This window comes from Coenobita brevimanus, chromosome 97 (assembly GCF_032717465.1).
Source record: "Coenobita brevimanus isolate Jiangsu-jjx chromosome 97, ASM3271746v2, whole genome shotgun sequence".
NCBI lineage: Eukaryota > Metazoa > Arthropoda > Malacostraca > Decapoda > Coenobitidae > Coenobita > Coenobita brevimanus.
The window spans coordinates 13395567-13417201 of NC_137050.1; the positions used below are offsets into that span (position 1 = coordinate 13395567).

Here is a 21635-nt window from a genome sequence, read left to right on the forward strand (position 1 = left end):
TTGATCCTATCGTCAGACCAGGATCGGCTCTTTCTTCATGCCTGCCACCCCCACAAGTGCCAGTCCATTCCCACCACCACCACCGCCACCACCACCTCCTCTCCTGCCTTCATCATTGGACCCACAACGGAGCACATCGATATCCGTCGAGTCTCCATTGGGCGTAAGCTTGCGCTGTCTTCGGAGTCTCCTGAGGTGGGTAGGCCACAATCCCCACACCGCACGTTACCACTCATCGCACAGCTCCAGCAACTACAGGAGGAGGTGTTCTTTGATGTTCGCTAAGTGCGAAGGTTAGCCACAAGACCACATGGGACAAATGTGCTGGAGGTGTGCAGCTTACAAAGCCTGTCTGCAGTGCACTGGGTGGTAAGCACCTCAACCGAATGTTTTTTGGTAGGGAATTTTAGTTTTTTTTTTTTCATAGTTTCCGTGGTGTTAGAATTTACTTAAGGATATTCCCATGTGTGCTTTGATGTTAAAGATATCGCAAATTGACCTGAAAACAGTGCCAAAATTAGGAGGGGTACTGTACATACAGCAGTGTATAGGTAGGGTATTTTTTGGTTTTCAATGTTTTTTTTGCATGGTTTTCTTGGTGCTGAAAATTATTTTGGATATTCCTGTGTGTGTTATGATCTCAGAATATGGCAGAATGACTGAACAGGACTAGCAAAATTAGCAGGGATACTGCACATACTGTAGTGTATAGGTAGTTTTTTTTTTTTTTTTATTTTTTTTTTGTTTTTTTTAGCACTACTTTTGGTATTCCCATGTATGTTTTGATGTCAAAATAAGGCAGAAAAAAAGACTGCCAAAATTAGTAGGGTACTGCACATACAGTAGTGTATACATAGTGTTTTTTTTTTTTTTTTTTTTTTTTTTTTTTCCCTTGGTGTTTAGCATTACTCTGGATACTCTTGTGTGTTTTGATCTCTAAATATGCCTGAATGACCAGAAAACACTGCCAAAGTTAGCAGAGGAACTGTACAAATATGTTAGGTACAGGTTGGAGGTTGGGTATAGTAGGGGGGATATTGTTCATTATCCAGACATTGCCACTACCCAGACATGCCTTTGGCTCTATTACCCAAGATAATTGAGCTACTACTGTACAGCTATTGCAGATTGACTTAGGACCTCCCCTCTATCTATCTATCTATTGCCAGACACCTCAATCCCGTTTGGGGTGGCCACAAACAAATCGCCTCCAAGTCGCCCTGTCCCCCGCCATTTCACTGCCCTGCTTCCAACTCACACCCCCCTCTCTCATATACCTCTCCACCCCATCCCTCCATCTCATCCTCGGCCTCCCCCTCCCTCTCTCCCCCTCCACCTCACTCATATACACTCTCTTCGTCAGTCTTTCACCCTCCATCCTCTCCACATGGCCAAACCACCTCAGTGTATTCCTCATAACGCTTCCTATCACATCCACATCCACACCACAACGTTCCTTTATATCCTCATTCGTCAGCCTGTCTCTCCATGTGACTCCACAGGCTCCTCTTAAATAACTCATTTCCATTGCTCTCACTCTTGACTTGTGTCCTTCCAACAATGTCCAAGCTTCACTTCCGTACGTTAGAGTTGGTATCACAATACTGTCATGTAGTAACTTTTTCACTTCCATGCTCACTTCCCTGTTTCTTATCACTGCTTTCAAGGAACCAGCAACCTTTCTTCCCTGCTGTACCCTTTCAAGCACTTCACCCTCCAAACCTCCATCCTTACTCATCACACTACCCAAATACTTAAACGTACTCACATTTTCCAATTCCTCACCATCCAACCTCGCTGTACATTCACTAACTTCACCTCTCTCAAAGACCATCACTTTACTCTTCCCTACATTCACCTTTAGGTTCCGTTTCTTACACACTCTCTCAAACTCATCCACCAAGCCTTGCAGCTCCCCTTCGTCTTCACTCAACAACACAGTATCATCTGCAAACAACAGTACAGGGAGTTTCTAAACACTATCCTCTCTCACCAGGGCCACTCCAACATCCACTACCCTACCTTGTACCTCTTTTATTACCCCATCCATGTACAGATTGAACAACCATGGAGACATGACACATCCCTGTTTCAAACCAACTTTCAAAGAGAAAAATTCACTTAGTTCACCATCCACACGCACTGCAGCCTTCGCACCATCGTACATACTCTTCACAGCATTCAGCAACTTCCCATCTACTCCATATATTCTTAACACTTTCCACAATCCTTGTCTATCCGCCCTGTCATATGCTTTCTCCAAATCCATGAAAGCCGCATACAACTTCTTTCCCTTCTCTAGAGCTTTTCCACTAAAGATCTATCTATCTATCTATCTATTGCCAGACGCCTCAATCCCGTTTGGGGTGGCCACAAACAAATCGCCTCCAAGTCGCCCTGTCCCCCGCCATTTCACTGCCCTGCTCCCAACTCACACCCCCCTCTCTCATATACCTCTCCACCCCATCCCTCCATCTCATCCTCGGCCTCCCCCTCCCTCTTCCCCCCTCCACCTCACTCACATACACTCTCTTCGTCAGTCTTTCGCCTAAAGATCTAAGAATGAATATCTGATCTACACAACCTCTTCCCTTCCTAAAGCCTCCCTGTTCTTCTCCAACTAATTTCTCTGTTCTTTCTCTAACTCTGTCTATAAGTATCCTACCATACACTTTTCCTATTATACTAAGAAGACAAATGCCCCTATGATTACCACACACTTCTTTTTCCCCTTTTCCTTTGGACAAGGGAATAATTATACCTGACTTCCAATCCTCCGGGACTCTACCTTCCTCCCAGGCCAATCTGCACATCTTCCACATCCATTCTACTACTATCTCTCCCCCATGCTTCAGCATTTCACCACACACTCCATCAATTCCTGGGGCTTTCCCCGATTTAACTTTCTTCATTGCTTCCACAACTTCTATCCTACTGATTTCTTCCTGTCTTCTCACCTCCCTCCTTCTCCCAGCCATTCCCCAGCCACTTATACTCGCATTACTACCATCCTCTACGTTCAACAATTCCTTAAAGTGTTCTCTCCATCTGCTCACTTTTTCTCCCTTCTCCACTAGTAATCTACCATTTTTATCTTTCACTCACCTGCTAACTTCACTTCCACCCTGTCTTACTCTTTTCACTTCTCTCCAGAACATTTTCTTACAGTCCCTCCACTTTACACTTAAATTCCTTCCAAATTCCTCATCCACTCTCTTCTTACTCTCTCTTACCAATCTTTTCACCTCTCTCTTCCTTTCCACATATAACTCTCTCTTCCGCCTCTCAACTTCTTCCACGCCCCTATTTCTCATCCATTCATTGTATGCTTTCTTCTTTTGTGCCACAGCCTGTTTCACCTCTTCAGTCCACCATGCTGTTCCTTGCACCCCCCTCCGTCTTCTCATCCTTCCACACACCACATCACATGCTGCACATATTTCTTTTGTAAATATCTTACACATACCTTCCACGTCTCCCATCTCCTCCAATTCATATTTGCCCAATCGTTCCTCCACTTCTCTCTTATACTCTGCCTTTTTCTCATCCTCTTGTAACCTTTCCACTCTCCTTGCAACTACTCCTTCCTCTCGTCTTTCCCTTCTTCTATTCCTCCATCTTACTTGCATCCTAATTCTGGCCACCACCAAGTAGTGGTCAGAAAGTCCACTCCCCCAACCTCTATACACTCTTGCATCCTTTACACATCTTCGCATCCTTTCATCCACACACACATAATCAATCATTGCCTTCCTTTCATTCAGTTCACCACCCACCCTTCTCATCACTGGCCATGTATACCTGTGGATCATTTTATGCCTGAAGAGGGTATTGGCTATCACCAACCCCCTCCCAGCACAAATGTCCACTAACGCACTCCCATTCTCATCTATCTCAGCAGGCACACCCCACTCACCAACTATTCCGTCCACCTTCACATTACCAACTTTACCATTCATATCACCAATCAAAAACACTCTCTCATTCCTTCCAAACTTTTCCATGCACACTTCCACAATTGTCCAGAACTCTTCTCTCACTCTTCTAGCACGATCTTGCGTTGGCGCATACACACACACAATCGCCCACATTTGTATTCCAACTTTCAACTTTACCCACACAATCCTTGACCCAACTGATCCATACTGTCTTATGCTCTTCTTCCATCTTTTACTCACAACTATACACCTCCCCTCACATGGTATTAAAAAACACAGAAATCATAGTACAGTAAACCCTCTCTAATTCGAACCCGAATAATTCGGAAATCGGTTGATTCTGATCATTTTTGACCACCAGACAGATCATTTTAATTCAAATAGAAATTTGAATTAAGCAAGACAAGTCCGAAAAGGGTTCCAGTGATTAGTGGATGTGAACAGTTTTTGTAGTGATCCATCCATCCATCCATTATCCAATCCTACACTGCCCCATGAGAAGCGTAGGAGCCCGAGGCTAGGCAGTTGGTCCCAACATTTAAGATGAGAGTGACCAGCCTCACTCATCCCTGAGTGGTATTACATGAGCAATCAACCCCAACCATCCCTTGGATACAAACCTTCACCGGCTCAATCCGATTGGAGGGCAATAATTACCCACTAAAACCACCAGGCGCCAAAATCTGGTTATATGGTTACCACCCAGCATAGTAAATGCTTTCCTGGTGTACAGGAAACTAAATAAGTGTAGTAATAAAAGTAATTTTTAAGAACTGTACAGTACCTTCAGTACAGTTAAGTGTACTGTACTCTACTACTGTGTTGCAAAACTTCATTATCAAGGTTTGACACTATTTTATTTATTGTATTGTGCACTCTTTGAATATAAAGTAATAATATACTGTACTGTTCAATGTTTTTGTGAAAAAGCCATGTTTTAGTGAGCGTGGGTGTGATTTGGGGATAGGGGCAAGCATGAGCTCCAATATTTCGGATTTTTGCATAATTCGACATAGGGATCCCCCCAGTTATTCCGAATTATACAGGGTTTACTGTATATCACAATGTTTGTTCATGAAATGTCATTCATTAATATGAAATCGTGTTTCCCTTGTTTTTCAGGACCAGTTGGATGCGTTTTGGCATGGAATCACTTAGATCTCTAAAGTAATCTAAGGACATTTCTTTGCACCAAACATTTGTCATTTCAGTCTTGTGGTTGTCCAGATTGGATGTCTTCTTCCCTGCCATGAGGTTGTCCAGATTGGATGTCTTTGTCTCTGCCATGATTTTCTTCATCTTTGCCCAGCAGTTTTCTATCGGATTTAGATCCGGACTGTTGCCAGGACACTTGACCTCAATCCGATTATCCTGAAGCCATTTTGTCACCTTTCTTGACCTGTGACATGGAGCTGAATCGTGCATGAAAAGTCACACCCATGAATAACAAAAAAGTTTGACAAATGATCATTAAGAACTTGAATGTACTGGCCACCATTCATCATCAAGTTCTTAGGAAGAAAGTAGAGGCCTCCCCTTCTCATTTCACCTGAGAAACACCCCCATACCATTACAGATTGTGGGTGCTTAACAGTTGGCACTGTGTAAGTGGGTCATATCGACTACGGGAGGCAGGGCGACGAACCTTGGCAGAACGCACTTGGAACTCTTGAAATGTGCTTTCATCGGAAAACATAATTTTTCTCCACTCATCCGATGTCCAGTTTGCATATTTCTTGGCAAACTGAATGCGCTGCTTCTTCATGCAGTCAGTGAGAAGTGGTTTCTTGGCTGCAGTGCGGCTTGGCAAGCCCAGCTCCTTCTGCAAGCAGTGTTGGATAGTTCGAATTGAGATGTCATGTAACAGCTGGGGATGCATTCTCATCATTTCTGCTCCTGTTAGTCGAGGATTCTTGACTACTTCCCTCTTCAAAGGCGTATCATTTGGGAGATGGTAAATACAAATTGTGGAGAAGAGACAGAAAAGAAAAAACGGGAGGAGGAGTGATGATAGCAGTGAAGAACAACATAAATGTAGATACCGTGGAAATGGGAGAAGGCAGGGCTGAAGTGATATATATGAAATTAGAAACTGGAGAGAATGGCAAGAGAGATACGGCGATAGTGTATGTTCCCCCTAAGACGAGAGCATGGAATGATGATGAATACCAGGAAATGTTGTGAGATCTATCTATCTGTATCTATTGCCAGATGCCTCAATCCCGTTCGGGGTGGCCACAAACAAATCGCCTCCACGTCGCCCTGTCCCCCGCCATTTCACTACCCCACTCCCAACTCACACACCCCTCTCTCATATACCTCTCCACCCCATCCCTCCATCTCATCCTCGGCCTCCCCCTCCCTCTTCCCCCCTCCACCTCACTCACATACACTCTCTTCGTCAGTCTTTCACCCTCCATCCTCTCCACATGGCCAAACCACCTCAGTGTATTCCTCCTAACGCTTCCTATCACATCTACATCCACACCACAATGCTCCTTTATATCCTCATTTGTCAGCCTGTCTCTCCATGTGACTCCACAGGCTCCTCTTAAATAACTGATTTCCACTGCTTTCACTCTTGACTTGTGTCCTTCCAGCAACGTCCAAGCTTCACTTCCATACGTTAGAGTTGGTATCACAATACTGTCATGTAGTAACTTTTTCACTTCCATGCTCACTTCCCTGCTTCTTATCACTGCTTTCAAGGAACCAGCAACCTTTCTTCCCTACTGTACCCTTTCAAGCACTTCACCCTCCAAACCTCCATCCTTACTCATCACATTACCCAGGTACTTAAACGTACTCACATTTTCCAATTCCTCACCATCCAACCTCGCTGTACATTTACATTTACAAAAAATAATTGAGAAAAGCAGCAATATAATTTTGATGGATGACTTTAACTGTAAAGACGTGAACTGGGAGGAATGGGACTCAGGAGGCAGCGAAGATTCGTGGGGCACTACATTCTTAAATATAACAATGAACAATGTGATGACGCAATGGGTCAAAGAAGAGACACGGTTCCGAGGTGAGGACACACCAGCAAGACTAGATTTACTGTTTAACAAAGAACCCGATGTAATAGGATCATTGGATTATCTGTGTCTGTCTATCTATCTATCTATTGCCAGACGCCTCAATCCCGTTTGGGGTGGCCACAAACAAATCGCCTCCAAGTCGCCCTGTCCCCCGCCATTTCACTGCCCTGCTCCCAACTCACACCCCCATCTCTCATATACCTCTCCACCCCATCCCTCCATCTCATCCTCGGCCTCCCCCTCCCTCTTCCCCCCTCCACCTCACTCACATACACTCTCTTCGTCAGTCTTTCGCCCTCCATCTTCTCCACATGGCCAAACCACCTCAGTGTATTCCTCATAACGCTTCCTATCACATCCACATCCACACCACAACGCTCCTTTATATCCTCATTCGTCAGCCTGTCTCTCCACGTGACTCCACAGGCTCCTCTTAAATAACTCATTTCCACTGCTCTCACTCTTGACTTGTGTCCTTCCAACAATGTCCAAGCTTCACTTCCGTACGTTAGAGTTGGTATCACAATACTGTCATGTAGTAACTTTTTCACTTCCATGCTCACTTCCCTGTTTCTTATCACTGCTTTCAAGGAACCAGCAACCTTTCTTCCCTGCTGTACCCTTTCAAGCACTTCACCCTCCAAACCTCCATCCTTACTCATCACACTACCCAAGTACTTAAACGTACTCACATTTTCCAATTCCTCACCATCTAACCTCGCTGTACATTCACTAACTTCACCTCTCTCAAAGACCATCACTTTACTCTTTCCTACATTCACCTTTAGGTTCCGTTTCTTACACACTCTCTCAAACTCATCCACCAAGCCTTGCAGCTCCCCTTCATCTTCACTCAACAACACAGTATCATCTGCAAACAACAGTACAGGGAGTTTCCAAACACTATCCTCTCTCACCAGGGCCACTCCAACATCCACTACCCTACCTTGTACCTCTTTGATTACCCCATCCATGTACAGATTGAACAACCATGGAGACATGACACATCCTTGTTTCAAACCAACTTTCAAAAAGAAAAATTCACTTAGTTCACCATCCACACGCACTGCAGCCTTCACACCATCGTACATACTCTTCACAGCATTCAACAACTTCCCATCTACTCCATATATTCTTAACACTTTCCACAATCCTTGTCTATCCACCCTGTCATATGCTTTCTCCAAATCCATGAAAGCCGTATACAACTTCTTTCCCTTCTCTAGAAACTTTTCCACTAAAGATCTAAGAATGAATATCTGATCTACACAACCTCTTCCCTTCCTAAAGCCTCCCTGTTCTTCTCCAACTAATTTCTCTGTTCTTTCTCTAACTCTGTCTATAAGTATCCTACCATACACTTTTCCTATTATACTAAGAAGACAAATGCCCCTATGATTACCACACACTTCTTTTTCCCCTTTTCCTTTGTACAAGGGAATAATTATACCTGACTTCCAATCCTCCGGGACTCTACCTTCCTCCCAGGCCAATCTGCACATCTTCCACATCCATTCTACTACTATCTCTCCCCCATGCTTCAGTGTCCTATGCTTATCTGTGTCCTATTGGAAAAAGTGATCATGTGGTCATTGAGTTCCAGATGATAACAGGGAACGTGGAGCCAAGAGACGAGCTTTATAGGCAGGGAAGATACAACTTTGGGAAAGCAGACTTTACAGGTTTGAGAAAATTTTTCAAAAATGCAGATTGGAGAAAATTCAGAGAATCAAGAGAGATACAGAAGAAGTGGGATATTTTTCTAGGCTTCTATAATTCAGGAGTGGAAAAATTTGTGCCAAGAGTGAGGGGGAAAGAAAACAGGAAAAAGGAGTGGTTTAATAGCAGGTGTATGATAGCAAAAAAAGGGAGAGACACGGCGTGGAACAATTGGAGAAAGAGAGGTAACAACAGAATAGAGGAGGAATATAAAAGAACTAGAAATGAATACACACGAATACGTAGAGAGGAAGAAAGGAATTTTGAAAAAGGTATAATAGACAAATGTAAGGATGAACCCAGCCTGTTTTATAGATTTGTCAATGGCAAATTGAAACAAAAGGAAGGAATCACCAAACCGAAAGTAGAAGGAGAAGTCTATAAAGATGCAGTAATGCAAGCAGAAATAACGAACAAATGTTTCCAATCAGTTTTCACAAATGAAAAGGAGTTTGTGGAAGGAGCGGGAGTGACTGGAAATGTAGTGATAAAAGATATAAAAGTGGAAGTACAGGAATTGTGTAAATTACAGGAAACTCAAGATGTAAGGAAAGCCCCAGGACCAGATGGAATCTCTAATTGGGTACTGAAGGAATGCAAAAAACAACTGGCAGTTAAGATTCACAGTTTAATTGTCTGTTGTCTGGAAGAGGGGAAAGTGCCTCAAGAATGGAAGAGGGCAACTGTGGTACCAATTTATAAGGGAGGAAACAGGGAAGAACCCCTGAATTATAGACAAATGTACCTAACCAGCATGGTCGCAACATTGTGTGAAAGAATTCTGAAAGATAGATGGATAAAATATCTGGAAGAGATGAATATTTTGACTGATAGTCAGTTTGGATTTAGAAGTGGAAGGTCATGTGTTTCCAACTTGTTGAGTTTTTACTCAAGAGCAATTGACGTGCTACAGGAGAGAGATGGTTGGGTGGATTGTGTGTATTTAGATTTGGAGAAGGCCTTCGACAAGGTACCTCATAAGGGACTAATGTGGAAACTAGAGCATATAGGAGGACTGAAGGGGAACCTCCTGGAATGGATGAGAGACTTTTTGAGAGACAGACAAATGTGGACAGTAATAAAGGATAGGATGTCTGGATGGAGGAAAGTAACAAGTGGAGTCCCACAGGGCTCGGTGTTGGCGCCAATAATGTTCCTGATTTATGTGAATGATATGGTAGATGAAGTGAACAGTTATGCAAGTCTGTTTGCTGATGATGCAAAGATCTTGAGGAAGGTAGAGGTTGGGGAGGATTGTAAAATGCTGCAGGAGGATCTGGATAGGATACACGATTGGAGCCGGATGTGGGAAATGAAATTTAACGCAAAGAATTGTAAAATATTGGAAATGGGGAACAGTACCAAGAGGCCATCATGAAATTATTTGATGGGTAATGAACCAATCACATAAGCGAGAGAGGAGAAAGATTTGGGAGTGCTGGTCCAAGACAGTTTGTCACCTGAAAAACACATTAACAAGGCAGTTAGAGAGACGTATAAACTCCTGACTAATATAAGAGTAGTCTTTCATTATATGGATGAGGAGATGATGAAAAAATTGATAATGGCCATGATTCACCCCAGGTTAGAATATGCAGCAGTAGTGTGGTTCTCACACAAAAAGAAAGATATAAACAAGATTGAGAGAATACAAAGAACAGCAACCAAAATGGTCCCCAGTCTGGGAGATCTGTCGTACAGAGAGAGGCTGGAAAAGCTGGATTTGCCTTCCTTAGAAGAAAGGAGAAAGAGAGGAGACATGATTTCAGTGTTCAGGACCATGATGGGAGTAGATAAAATTGACAAATAAGATCTGTTTTTATGGGATAAGAGAGCAACAAGAGGACACGGAATGAAACTGAAGAAACCAAGCTGCTTGAAGGATATCAAGAAATATAGTTTTCCTTATAGATGTATAGACCTGTGGAATAGCCTGGACAAAGAGATCGTCCAGTGAAAAAACACACACACACACACACACACACACACACACACACACATACACACACACAAGATAAATTGGGATGGGGGAGGGTGGGGGGATGGAGAGGGAGACAATCAGAGGTGGGGAAGGCAGGGGGACAGGGAAGGAGACATGATTAGCAGTGGTGAGTGTGGTGGGGGATGGAGGGGGGTGGGGGAGAGAGGAGGGGAGAGACAAGGGACAGGAGGAGGGGTGAAGAGAGGGGATGAAGGGAAGACTGGGAGTGCTTCGTTTCCAACCAAGGGAGAGGCTGGATGTCAGACAAGCTAGGCAATGGACATTCAAATTTTTCTAATTCTGGGAATGCTCCCCTATTTCTTGTGTTCGGTCTAGTGAAGCTCCGGTTATCGATGTGCTGGATAAAGGGTGTGAGTGTGTGTATGTGTGTATTGGTGTTGTGATGAGGAGAGGTAGATTGAGGTGGTTTGGACATGTGGAGAGGATGGGGGATGATAATTGGGTGAGGAAGGTGAGAAGTGTTAATATTGGGGGTGGGGTTATGAGGGGTAGACCGAGAAAGACATGGGACGAGGTCATTAAGTGTGACCTAAGGGTTAAGGGACTGAACAGGGAGGCTGCAATGGATCGTGCAGCATGGAGAGCCGCCATTAGGTGACCAAGGCCGACACATGCAAGCATGTTGGAGCCTTTAAAAACGAAAACGATATATTTATGTATGTTTGTATATACACTGAATATATATTATACAGTATATATACTGTATATATGTAAATGTCTTCACCCCATCCCTCCAACTCATCTTAGGTTTCTCCTTTCTCTTTGTCCCAACACCTGATATATACACACTCTTTCAGTCAGGCTGTCAGTCTCCATTCCTTTTATGTGGCCAAACCATTTCATTGGACTTCTTCCAGTGCTTTTCAGCAAATTCATGTCAGCACTGCATTGCTCCTTCACTTCCTAATTTGTCTGTCTGTCTCCTCGTAACTCCACAAGCTCCTCCCTAATAGCTTTTTCCAGTCCTTTTTACTCGTCTTGTGTATTTCATCAGAGTTCAGTCTTCACTCTCACATGTTTGTAGTGGAAGTGACAATTTTTTCACGCTGCAACTTTCTTACTTCCATGTTCACCTCCTTATTCCTTATCACAGTTCTCAGTGAAACTGCAACCTTGCTTCCTTGTTGTACCTTGCCATGTGCATTTTTCCGTAGATTACCATCCATGCTCATAACACTATATAAATATTTGAAAGTACTTAGAGTCTCCATTTCCTGGCCATTCTTTCTCACTGTGCATTCCGTCACTTCATCTGACAGAAAACCTATAACTTTCTCCTTGGTACCTTCACTTTTTAATTTTGCTCACTCTTTGGAACATCACTCTTGGAGTTCGTTTTTTAAGTACACTTTCAGTCCTTGTAACTCCCTCTCATCTTCACTTAATACAGTAGTATAGGCAGTTTCCAATTTTCATTCTCAAATTAGAATTTTGATGTACTGTATTAGAATATCAGAATTGCTAAATGGGTAGATCCCTCTCATTCCTTGATACTTAACCAGTTGTACTGAAATGTGTTGCTGGTAATGGGCTTAACATTATAACACCCGTGCAGGTTTATTGGAATATCATCAATAGTTTCCTTGCTAGCAATGAAAATGTCAATAATTTAACATTTAATGACATGTTTTGAGTGCTTATGTTGCTCTTTTTTTATCATGGGCTTATTTTCTGCATACAGACCTGTAAAGCAATCCTTTGGATACTTTGTGATAATTGTAGATCTTGGTAATTCAAATCGTAAGTGTTCATCAAATGGTTTTCTGAAGATTTTGATTTTTTTTTTTTTTTTTTTTTTTTTTTTCTGACATTGTAGATTGGATAAGAACTTTCCATATTATTAAAAGTAATTCTGTGAAAAATGTGTTTAAAATATTGCCATGCATCTCTGCCATTAAACTCTTTACAGAGGTATGTTATAGTACCAAGACATATATAGATGCCACATTAGTCTCTTCTCTTCTGCATAACATGCCACACATGGAAGGCACCAAATTCCCTCCCCTGTGTGGCATATTGGCCACTCACTGATGGGGATATCATGAGATAACACCTCACACATTGCCATTTCTATGGAGATGTACTTCATCATTGGCAGACTAACAGTGAACACAACAGTGAAAGCATACAGTAACAGTTTCCAGTGTGGCAGAATCATGTATACAGCTTGTATAATTATACTGTAGTAAGGTGGAAAAAAAACAACAGAAAAGAAAAATGCAGGAAATATGTACACTAGGATATGTAGGACCAGTCTCTCATAGGAAATCATGTCACTAAACCCCCAGTTGGAGGAGATATCATCATTATTATATAAGTTTTAGAGCACTTTGTTGCAGTTAAAAGGCTATCCACTGCTGAATGATAATAGATTGTCTGTGGATAGGCATTTAAACTTACCAGAATACCTCAGATATCAACTAAAAAAAAAAAAAAGTTGCATATAAGAATTTCCCCAGATATTACACATCCTTGGAAACTGTCCTTGACAAAGTTGTAAGAGAAGACTTTTTTTTTTTTTTTTTTTTTTTTTTAATAGAATTCAGGGGAAGGGAGCTGTCCCCTTAATACAACAGCACCTCATTTTGAGTCAGCATAGAATATCTTTCACTGTTGTGCAGGTGTTGAATGTGGTGGTGGAAGCAGTGGACAACCAAGCTCCAGATGTGGTGTTAGGGAATGAACTATTGGTGGAAGAAGGAGGCAGGGTGGTAATCTCCCCTTCAGCCCTCAATGCAACGGACCCTGACACACTTTCATCTTCCCTCGCTGTTGTCATAGATGCACCACCAGTTTTTGGCTACCTTACTGATGGCAGTTCTGGTGAGCCTCTACTCTCTAGTTTTTAATTGTGCATTTTTTACATGCTTTTTTTTTGTCATTTGGAGCTCAGGCACTTGGTTCTTTAATGCCAGTAAATTGGGTGTTGTAAAATAAAGCTCTTGAAATGTTGCTACAAAGGATTCATTGCCTTCTGTATGGCACTCCTGCCTTTTTGGTGTTCTCTTTTTCACATCGTCATTCTCTTTCATTTTAGAGGCAAATTGGGGTTTAAAATGTAACAACTGAGACAAGGTACACATGGCTTGAGCATGTGACGCCATTTCAGAGGATGTTAGAATGGGGAGGCTCACCTTAAGGGTTTTTGTCCTAAATACCAGGGCTATGGTGAAGTATGGTACTGATACCTAGCTTTTGCAAGCACTAGATCCTTTGGGCCAGTAAATGGAGAGGTTTTATTGTAAAATCTCTCATATCTAAACAGTGCTGTTCTGTTTGCTATTAATGCACAGAATTTTTTCATCAGATTCAGTGTTTAGTTAATATTTTTGAGTTGCATGGTTTGAATACAAGTTTAGATAAGATGCTTGTTGAAAGAAAAGTTGACACATGATGTAATGTGGTGTTGAATGGAGAGAGATCTTTGCTGGAAGATTTAATGTAGTGCTATATTGTGTACTGTACTGTGAGAAATGAGAGATCAGAATGTAAAGGATATGGAGAGTAGAGTAACTCAGTGAAGGAAGGTGGCCTGTGATATGAAGGTTTTGATGCAAAACATGACTATATCTGGAGACTGTAAGTGGATTCATGTGAGACTTTTGTATGGCATGAGATTAAAAAGTCAGGAGTGAGGGCAATGGAAATAGAATTATAAAGTACAGTAATACTTTATGTGTAGGTTTTAGAGAGTAGACAGGAGAATAATCAGGCCTTCATGAAAGATTTGAAGTATAGAAGTCCATTGATGAAAGTGTAGGAGATTTATCTGTCTATATACCAAGGCTTCTTCCCCCAAGGAAAGAGAGACGTAGGAGATAATATGCTTAAATGGTATTGTCATACAGAGAGACTGGATGTAAGTAGGTTGGTACATATATTTGTATGGTGGCATCTGTCTAGCACACACCTGATATGGGCTGGCATTTCTACTATACTGTATACATTCAGAAAATGTTTTATGGATCTGAAGAGCAGTTCATCTTTGGGTCCAAAGAGCACCAGTTAGTCATAGAATATTTATGAGAGAGTTGGAAAGAGGGAGGAAGTATGGGAGAACATGAATACTGTATGAATGGACATTGTAAGTTAATATTTGAGAATACTGTATAAATTATGAAAGTTTTTGAAGCTAAGGAATTGGCAGGATATCAAAAGTATAGATGAATTCAGTGATGTAGTGGAGGGGGCAAGATAATTGGCGTGAACAGAGCTCATTCGTGGATGGCAATATTGTTTCCTAGGTATATAATTAATCATCCAAACACTGACATTTTAATTTGTAGCTTTTGGCAGTTATGAAAAAGTATTGATGAAAGATTCATTGATAATAACAGTAATTAATATAGCAGTAATTCTGTACCCAAATATCTCCTGCCCCCTCCTCCCCCACATACACGATTAATAGGTTTTTTCAAGGCCAGGAGTAGGCTGTTTATTACAAATCCATCAGAGCATACGAGAGTGTTGTTTAATGTATTAGATGTTTCACAGGATATCAAATAAGGCATTCAGAGCAAGAAGGGGGTTTTGAGCCACTCAGGGCCAGATTTGTCTTTTTATGAGTATCCTGAGAGTATTTTACCCTTACATCTACATGTGAGCATGGTCTCATAGAGTTTAGCAAGATTTTTGCTTTGAGAGGGAGGTTTGAGTTTTGTCAGATTCTTCACACAACTCTTGGTAGAAGTAAGATGTTTAACCTTCTTTGCGAGGTATATGCAAGTTTTTCTGCACAAAATCATCACTTCTAGAACCATATTAAGAGTGGGGAATGACTAGAAGCACCAACGTTCACCAATGAGAAAAATGCAACTTTAATTTTCCTTGCTTAACACTTTTGTAGCTTGATAGTTTATTGATGTAGATTATTCATTCTTATCATGTTAGAAAGGTTAATCATTGAACATTTGAACTGTGTTAGTTACACAGTATTGCTATTTTTTGTACAGAAATGCCTACTGTAATCTTTAAAAAAAAAAAAAAAAAAAAAAAAATGGCCTCCATCCACTCACTCAGTGTGCTGCTTTTGAGTGTCTGCCCTTTCCTCTCTTCCTTCTTTCCCTCCCTCCTCTTCTAGCTTTATTTCCTTCATTAATATAATGAAATTATAGTGCCTGGTGGTTTAGTGGATAATTAACCCTTTCAGGTCTCAAATAGATCCCAAGGTCATGTTTGAGAGATGCATTTTTTTTTTTTAAGTCATGGTTTGCAAATAAAGAAAAAAATATCATATTCATGCACAGGGAAGTAATACATATCTGTCTTTAATACATTAGAGCTCTACTCACTATACAAGTGCCTCAAAAATGATGGGAAGTTGCATAGCAAGTGGTGTGTGGTAGTGTGGTGAGTATTGCCATCTCAGTGGGTAGGTGATTTCTTGGTGCGTAGGCGACATGATTGCATTGTTTGTTTCCATGTTTCTCCATAAAAAAAGCAGCGCACTAATATACAGTATGTACATTATATTTCATGTGATTTGTAAATGATTCTTGAGATGTTTTCTTTACAAAAAACAAACTAAACAGTTACAAGATCCATATAAAACTATCACTTACTAGTTACTACTGACTAATTTATTTTACTTTGCTCTTATTTTGCTTAGTACTGTCCAAGGCTGTGGGGGTGAGGACATGGGGGTAAGCCTACAAGCTTGCCTTTTGTATGTACAGTACCTCAAAAAAGTATCAGAACAACTATGTGGGAAACAAACTGAAAAACCAACGATGTGATCTGAAACACGTCTGAGGTGAACGCATGATTTCAAAACTATCTACCCCTAAGTACGGATACTTTCTTGAGGCATTGTACATATGTTTAGTTTATTGTTGCTAACTATATCGTCCTGTGTAGGCTACTTAAAGGTAGCAGTAGAGACTGATCAGATATTTATTATTTCTCAAAATTGACAGTGTTATAAGTATAACCAAGAAATGTGAGAAACTCATGAAATATAAATCAGAAAAAAATAAGGAGACACTAACAATCATTTGTCAATGAAAAAGGCAACACTTGCTGCGCATGTATGTCCGCCTGGTAACAAAAAAATGCATGGTACATGTATAAAAGGCTACAGAAACAACTTTAGAAACCTAAAATCATAAATCTAATTATTTTCCCTCAATCAGACACTCTAACACCCAGGAAATGAATAAATAATAAGACATACAACGTGGAAATCTCTTGCTTGCCTGTGACGCGGCACTATTTGCATAGGCGAGAGGCAGGGGGTGGGGGATTGGAGGGAGAGTGGAGGGTGGGAGGTAGAGAGGTGGGGTATTGGTGGGAGGTAGGAGGTTGGAGGAGGTAGGGGGTGGAGGAGGTAGGGGGTGGGGGATTGGAGGGAAAGTGGAAGGTGGAAGGGTGGGAGGTAGAGGGGTGGGGAATCGGTGCGAGGTAGGGGGCTGGAGGAAGGGGGATATGAAAGGGAGGAGGAAGGTGAGAGCTATGTATCCACTAGAGCAGTAAAAATATATTGCAGACAATATTCTTTTGCAAAATGAACTGTCTGATACCAAAATAGTAAAAAAATTGCCAGATCAACAGTATAATAAAACCAGTACGTGCAGCCCAACCTCTCACCATGATTAGCTCTTCCCAGACAGTTTAAACTAAAATATTGTGATCTGCACATGCTTGTTGGACGCAGAGGGGTCTGGGGAGCAGCTCGTATCCTCATTTCATTCACCAGCCTCATGCAACAGTTTTCATTCATGCCTAAATATGCTGCCACGGGAGTGGCTAGGGGACCCCTACCGAGAAAGCCACTATAGTGGCCAGGAGACCTGAAAGGGTTAAGGCATTGCAATCGGATTGAACCTGTGCAGGTTTATATGCAAGGACTGGTTTGGGTTTATTGCTCATGTAATGCCACTCAGGGATGAATGAGGCTGGTCACTCTCATCTTAAATGTCAGGACCAACTTGCCTAGCCTCAGGCTCCTACTCTATTCATGGGGCAACATAGGATTGGATGATGGATGGATGGATGGACTTAGCTGACCAACATGAATGTTGTTTTATGTGTTGGAGCTTCAGGATTCTGATGAAATATAGCAGTATTATGCATGTGAATGGTACTAATCTGAAACTTTATATACAGGCATTCCCAACATACAGTCCATCACTATACAATACCCCACCCTAGTGATGTGAAAAAATTAACACCCTTCCTGCCTATCGATGGCCAGTTCCTGGTTTCCGATGGGTTTTATTTATTTTTTTTACCAATTTAAATCATATTTTAGACTGATATTTTGTGTTTAGGTTGATCTATAAACTGTTTCTAGACTGGCTGAGTGCTGGAAATAACCGATTCCACGAAACGCCAAGAATACCTCCCAGTGCTTTCTGCAGACTGGGATCACTGAAAATATTTTTGCTGGGGGAAAATCTGTGTAAAAGGGAGGGCTGTGAATTTTGGGCCTGTGAATTGTGGGGTTACCTATCTGTATAGGCTATATATATGTATATATATATGCACAGTATATACATATACACATAATCCTCGTAAATTGCGTGTTCATTAATCACGGATTTGTAAATCATGGCTAGGTGGCCGTCAGACTGCCGGCAACCTTAAATCACTGTTAAGTCACGAAAATTGCTGGCCTAGGCACCCAAGTGAGCCTTTTCTGAAGAGAACCGTAAACCGCGCCATTCAAACTGAAAATCGCTACCCAACAACCAATCATCACGCATCCCTGGTGGCATATGTGCATACATATGCCGCCATGTTGTTGTTGTTCTTGTCCTGCCAGTCCGCACATTACAGACCATTGCCGTGGAGTACGAGAGTTACCTGCCTTTTTTGTGCAACTTTCCCCCAGCCTCCTACCTGCCATGTCCCCTCCCGACCCCATGATGAAGCGCTCTAAACAGTATGGCGTCAAGAAACTGCCGCGGTTGTTGTACAGTCAACGATTGGAGCTCATTCGTCGTGTTGAGAGGGGAGAGAAGTTTTCAAAGCTGGCGTAAGAATTTGGGAAGAATAAGTGCTGAGAGGTTCTAAGTTCTTCCCAACACCACCCCACTCCATTTACTTAAGCAGTTTCATCATAGGATTAAGGTGAGATCCCTTAACATGGCTTATTTCTATTTAATACATGCACTGAATATTCCTAAATTTGTATGTTTGTGTTTGATGGTGCCTGAATAAGTGTATGTAGGGTGCTGTGGGGGCAGGTTGGCCAAAGTCCAGACCCAAATTAATTTTTCACATAAGAGTTATTATTCATAAATCATGGAATTTGTAAATCACGGCTGTGGTCCAGGCCCAAATTCCCGTGATTTACGAGGATTGAGTGTATATATATATATATATATATATATATACAAGTGCTTGTGGGCCCTTTGGGCCCCTCGCACTTGCTCCTGCAGAGGGCTCTTGCGTTTATGTGCTGTTCTAGTGTAATGTTGTCACTTGGATTTTTTGCAGCCAGCTAGTTGATCATGTTATTTGCAACTTCAGGAATGGAACCCAAGTTTATTTTAGTTCTACCTCTGGGCAAAAAATTCTATGGAGATCCTATGCTGCACTTCAGGAGCAGCATTTTTTTTGGTCAAAATGTGATTGCTCATTAAATATACACTCAATCCTTGTAAATCGCATGTTTATAAATCACGGATTCGTAAATCACGGCTAAGTGGCTGTCAGACTGCCGGCACCCTTAAATCGCTGTTAAGTCATGAAAATCGCGGACATAGGCACCGAAGTGGGCCTTTTCCGAGGAGAATCATAAACCGCGGCATTCAAATTGAAAAATGTGACCCAACAACCAATCACCGAGCATCCCTGGTGGCATATGTGCATACTAATGCCGCCATGTTGTTGTTATTCTTGTCCTGCCAGTCCGCACACTACAGACTGTCGCCGTGGAGTACGAGAGCTAACTGCCTTTTTTGTGCAACTTCCCTCCGCCTCCTTACTGCCATGGTCCCTCCCGACCCCCCAATGAAGCGCTCTAAGCAGTATGGCGTCAGGAAGCTGCCGCAGTTGTTGTACAGTCAACGTTTGGAGCTCATTCGTCGTTTTGAGAGGGGAGAGAAGTTTTCAAAGCTGGCGAAAGAGTTTGGGAAGAACAAGTGCTGCAAGGTTCTAAGTTCTTCCCAACACCACCCCACTCCATTCACTTAAGCAATTTCGTCATAGGATTAAGGTGAGATCCCTTAACATGGCTTATTTCTATTAAATACATGCACAGAATATTCCTAAATTTGTATGTTCCTTGGGGGAAGCAGCCTAGGTATATAGATAGATAGATAGTGTTTGATGGTGCCTAGATAGGTGTAGGTAGGGTGCTGTGGGGGGTGGTTGACCCAAATTCATTTTTCACATAAGAATTATTATTTATAAACCACAGAATTTGTAAATCGCGGCGGTGATCCAGACCCAAATTGCCATGATTTACGAGGATTGAGTGTAGTAAAAGTTTTTCAATTGTGATGGGATCAAATTTTTCACATCAGCAAATTTTTTGCGATTTTTGTGCCAATTTTGGTGCGATTTAAATGTGTAGTTTCGGCTGCCCAAAATACACACACACACACGGCTACTGCTATAGTATATTATATATATATATATATATATATATATATATATATATGTGTGTGTGTGTGTGTGTGTGTATTTATCTACTGTATCTATCTATCTATCTACAGTATCTATAGCCCGACGCCCTAATCCCACAAAGGATTGTCACAGACAAAACGCCTCCAAGTCGCTCTGTCACCCACCATTTTACTACCCTCCCCCCAACTCACCCCCCTCTCTCTCATATACCTCTCAACTCCATCCCTTCATCTCATCCTCGGTCTACCCCTCCCTCTCCCTCCTTCCACCTCATCCTCGGTATACCCCTCCCTTTCCCGCCCTCCACCTCACCTACATACACCCTCTTAGTCAATCTTTCATTCTCCATTCTCTCCACATGTCCAAACCACCTCAGTGTATTTCTTCTAATCTTCTCAACCACATCCACATCCACCCTGTGGTACAGTGGTAAAGTGTGCATTTTTGTACACTGAAGATCGAGGTTTCGCGCCACGCCAGGGTAATAAACTTTGGGAGCATTCTCCTGGCCACGTACTGCTTGGGGACACAAGGGGTGCTGTGGTTGAACCAGTGTCGCATACCATAAAGTATGCTTGCACCCAGTCATCTTGCACGGGCCAATTACAATTGGTTCACAAACTACACACACATCCACAGTCACTCTAGCATTACAATTACAGGGGCTAGGCAAGTTGGTCCTGACATTTAAGATAAGAGTGATTGGCCTCACTCATCCCTGAGCGGCATTACGTAAGCAGTAAACCCGAACCACACCTTGGATATTAACCTTCACTGGTTCAATCCAATTGGAGCACCTTAATTACCCAATAAACCACCATGCACCAAAATTTGGTTATATGGCTACCACCCAGCATAGTAAATGGTTTCCTGGTGTACAGGAAACCATTTGGCATGTCACTTAGTGTAGAGTCACCTATAGGTAGAAGGAAAAAGAAAGATTGAAGGAAAGAAAGACAGAAGAGGGAGTGTAAAGTCACCCGTAGGCAGAAGGGTGAGGAAAGGATGAAGGAAAGAAAGACAGAAGAGGATGGAAAGAAACAAGGATGAAGGAGAGGAAAGGGCAGACATCCGAGAGCAGCGCTACATTGAGTGAGTGGATGGTGAGTGCCCCCACCTACCACCAATATATATATATATATATACAGTAATCCCTCCACTGTCCGACATAATAGAGCCAAAGGCACATCCGGAAAGTGGTCCTGTCCGGATAGTGGGCACCAGCCTCCTGGACTGGTACTTATAGGCCTAACCCAGCCTAACTTTGAGAGCCACCTAAATAACTCCCTACCAGACATGCATAGCACCTATTGAAACCTATTTAACCTATTCACACCAATAATGGACATAAAGCATGAA

General features: G+C 42.1%; 1 protein-coding gene across 1 annotated transcript in view; it reads left to right on the forward strand.

The window, feature by feature from the left end:
* Nucleotides 1-21635, forward strand: part of LOC145413828 (extracellular matrix organizing protein FRAS1-like) — a 596816-nt gene that overhangs the window by 281771 nt on the left and 293410 nt on the right. The window contains exons 27-28 of the mRNA XM_080283490.1: nucleotides 13325-13526; nucleotides 21452-21475. Coding sequence (XP_080139616.1) covers nucleotides 13325-13526; nucleotides 21452-21475 — 226 coding nt within the window. The remainder of the gene's footprint in view (nucleotides 1-13324; nucleotides 13527-21451; nucleotides 21476-21635) is intronic.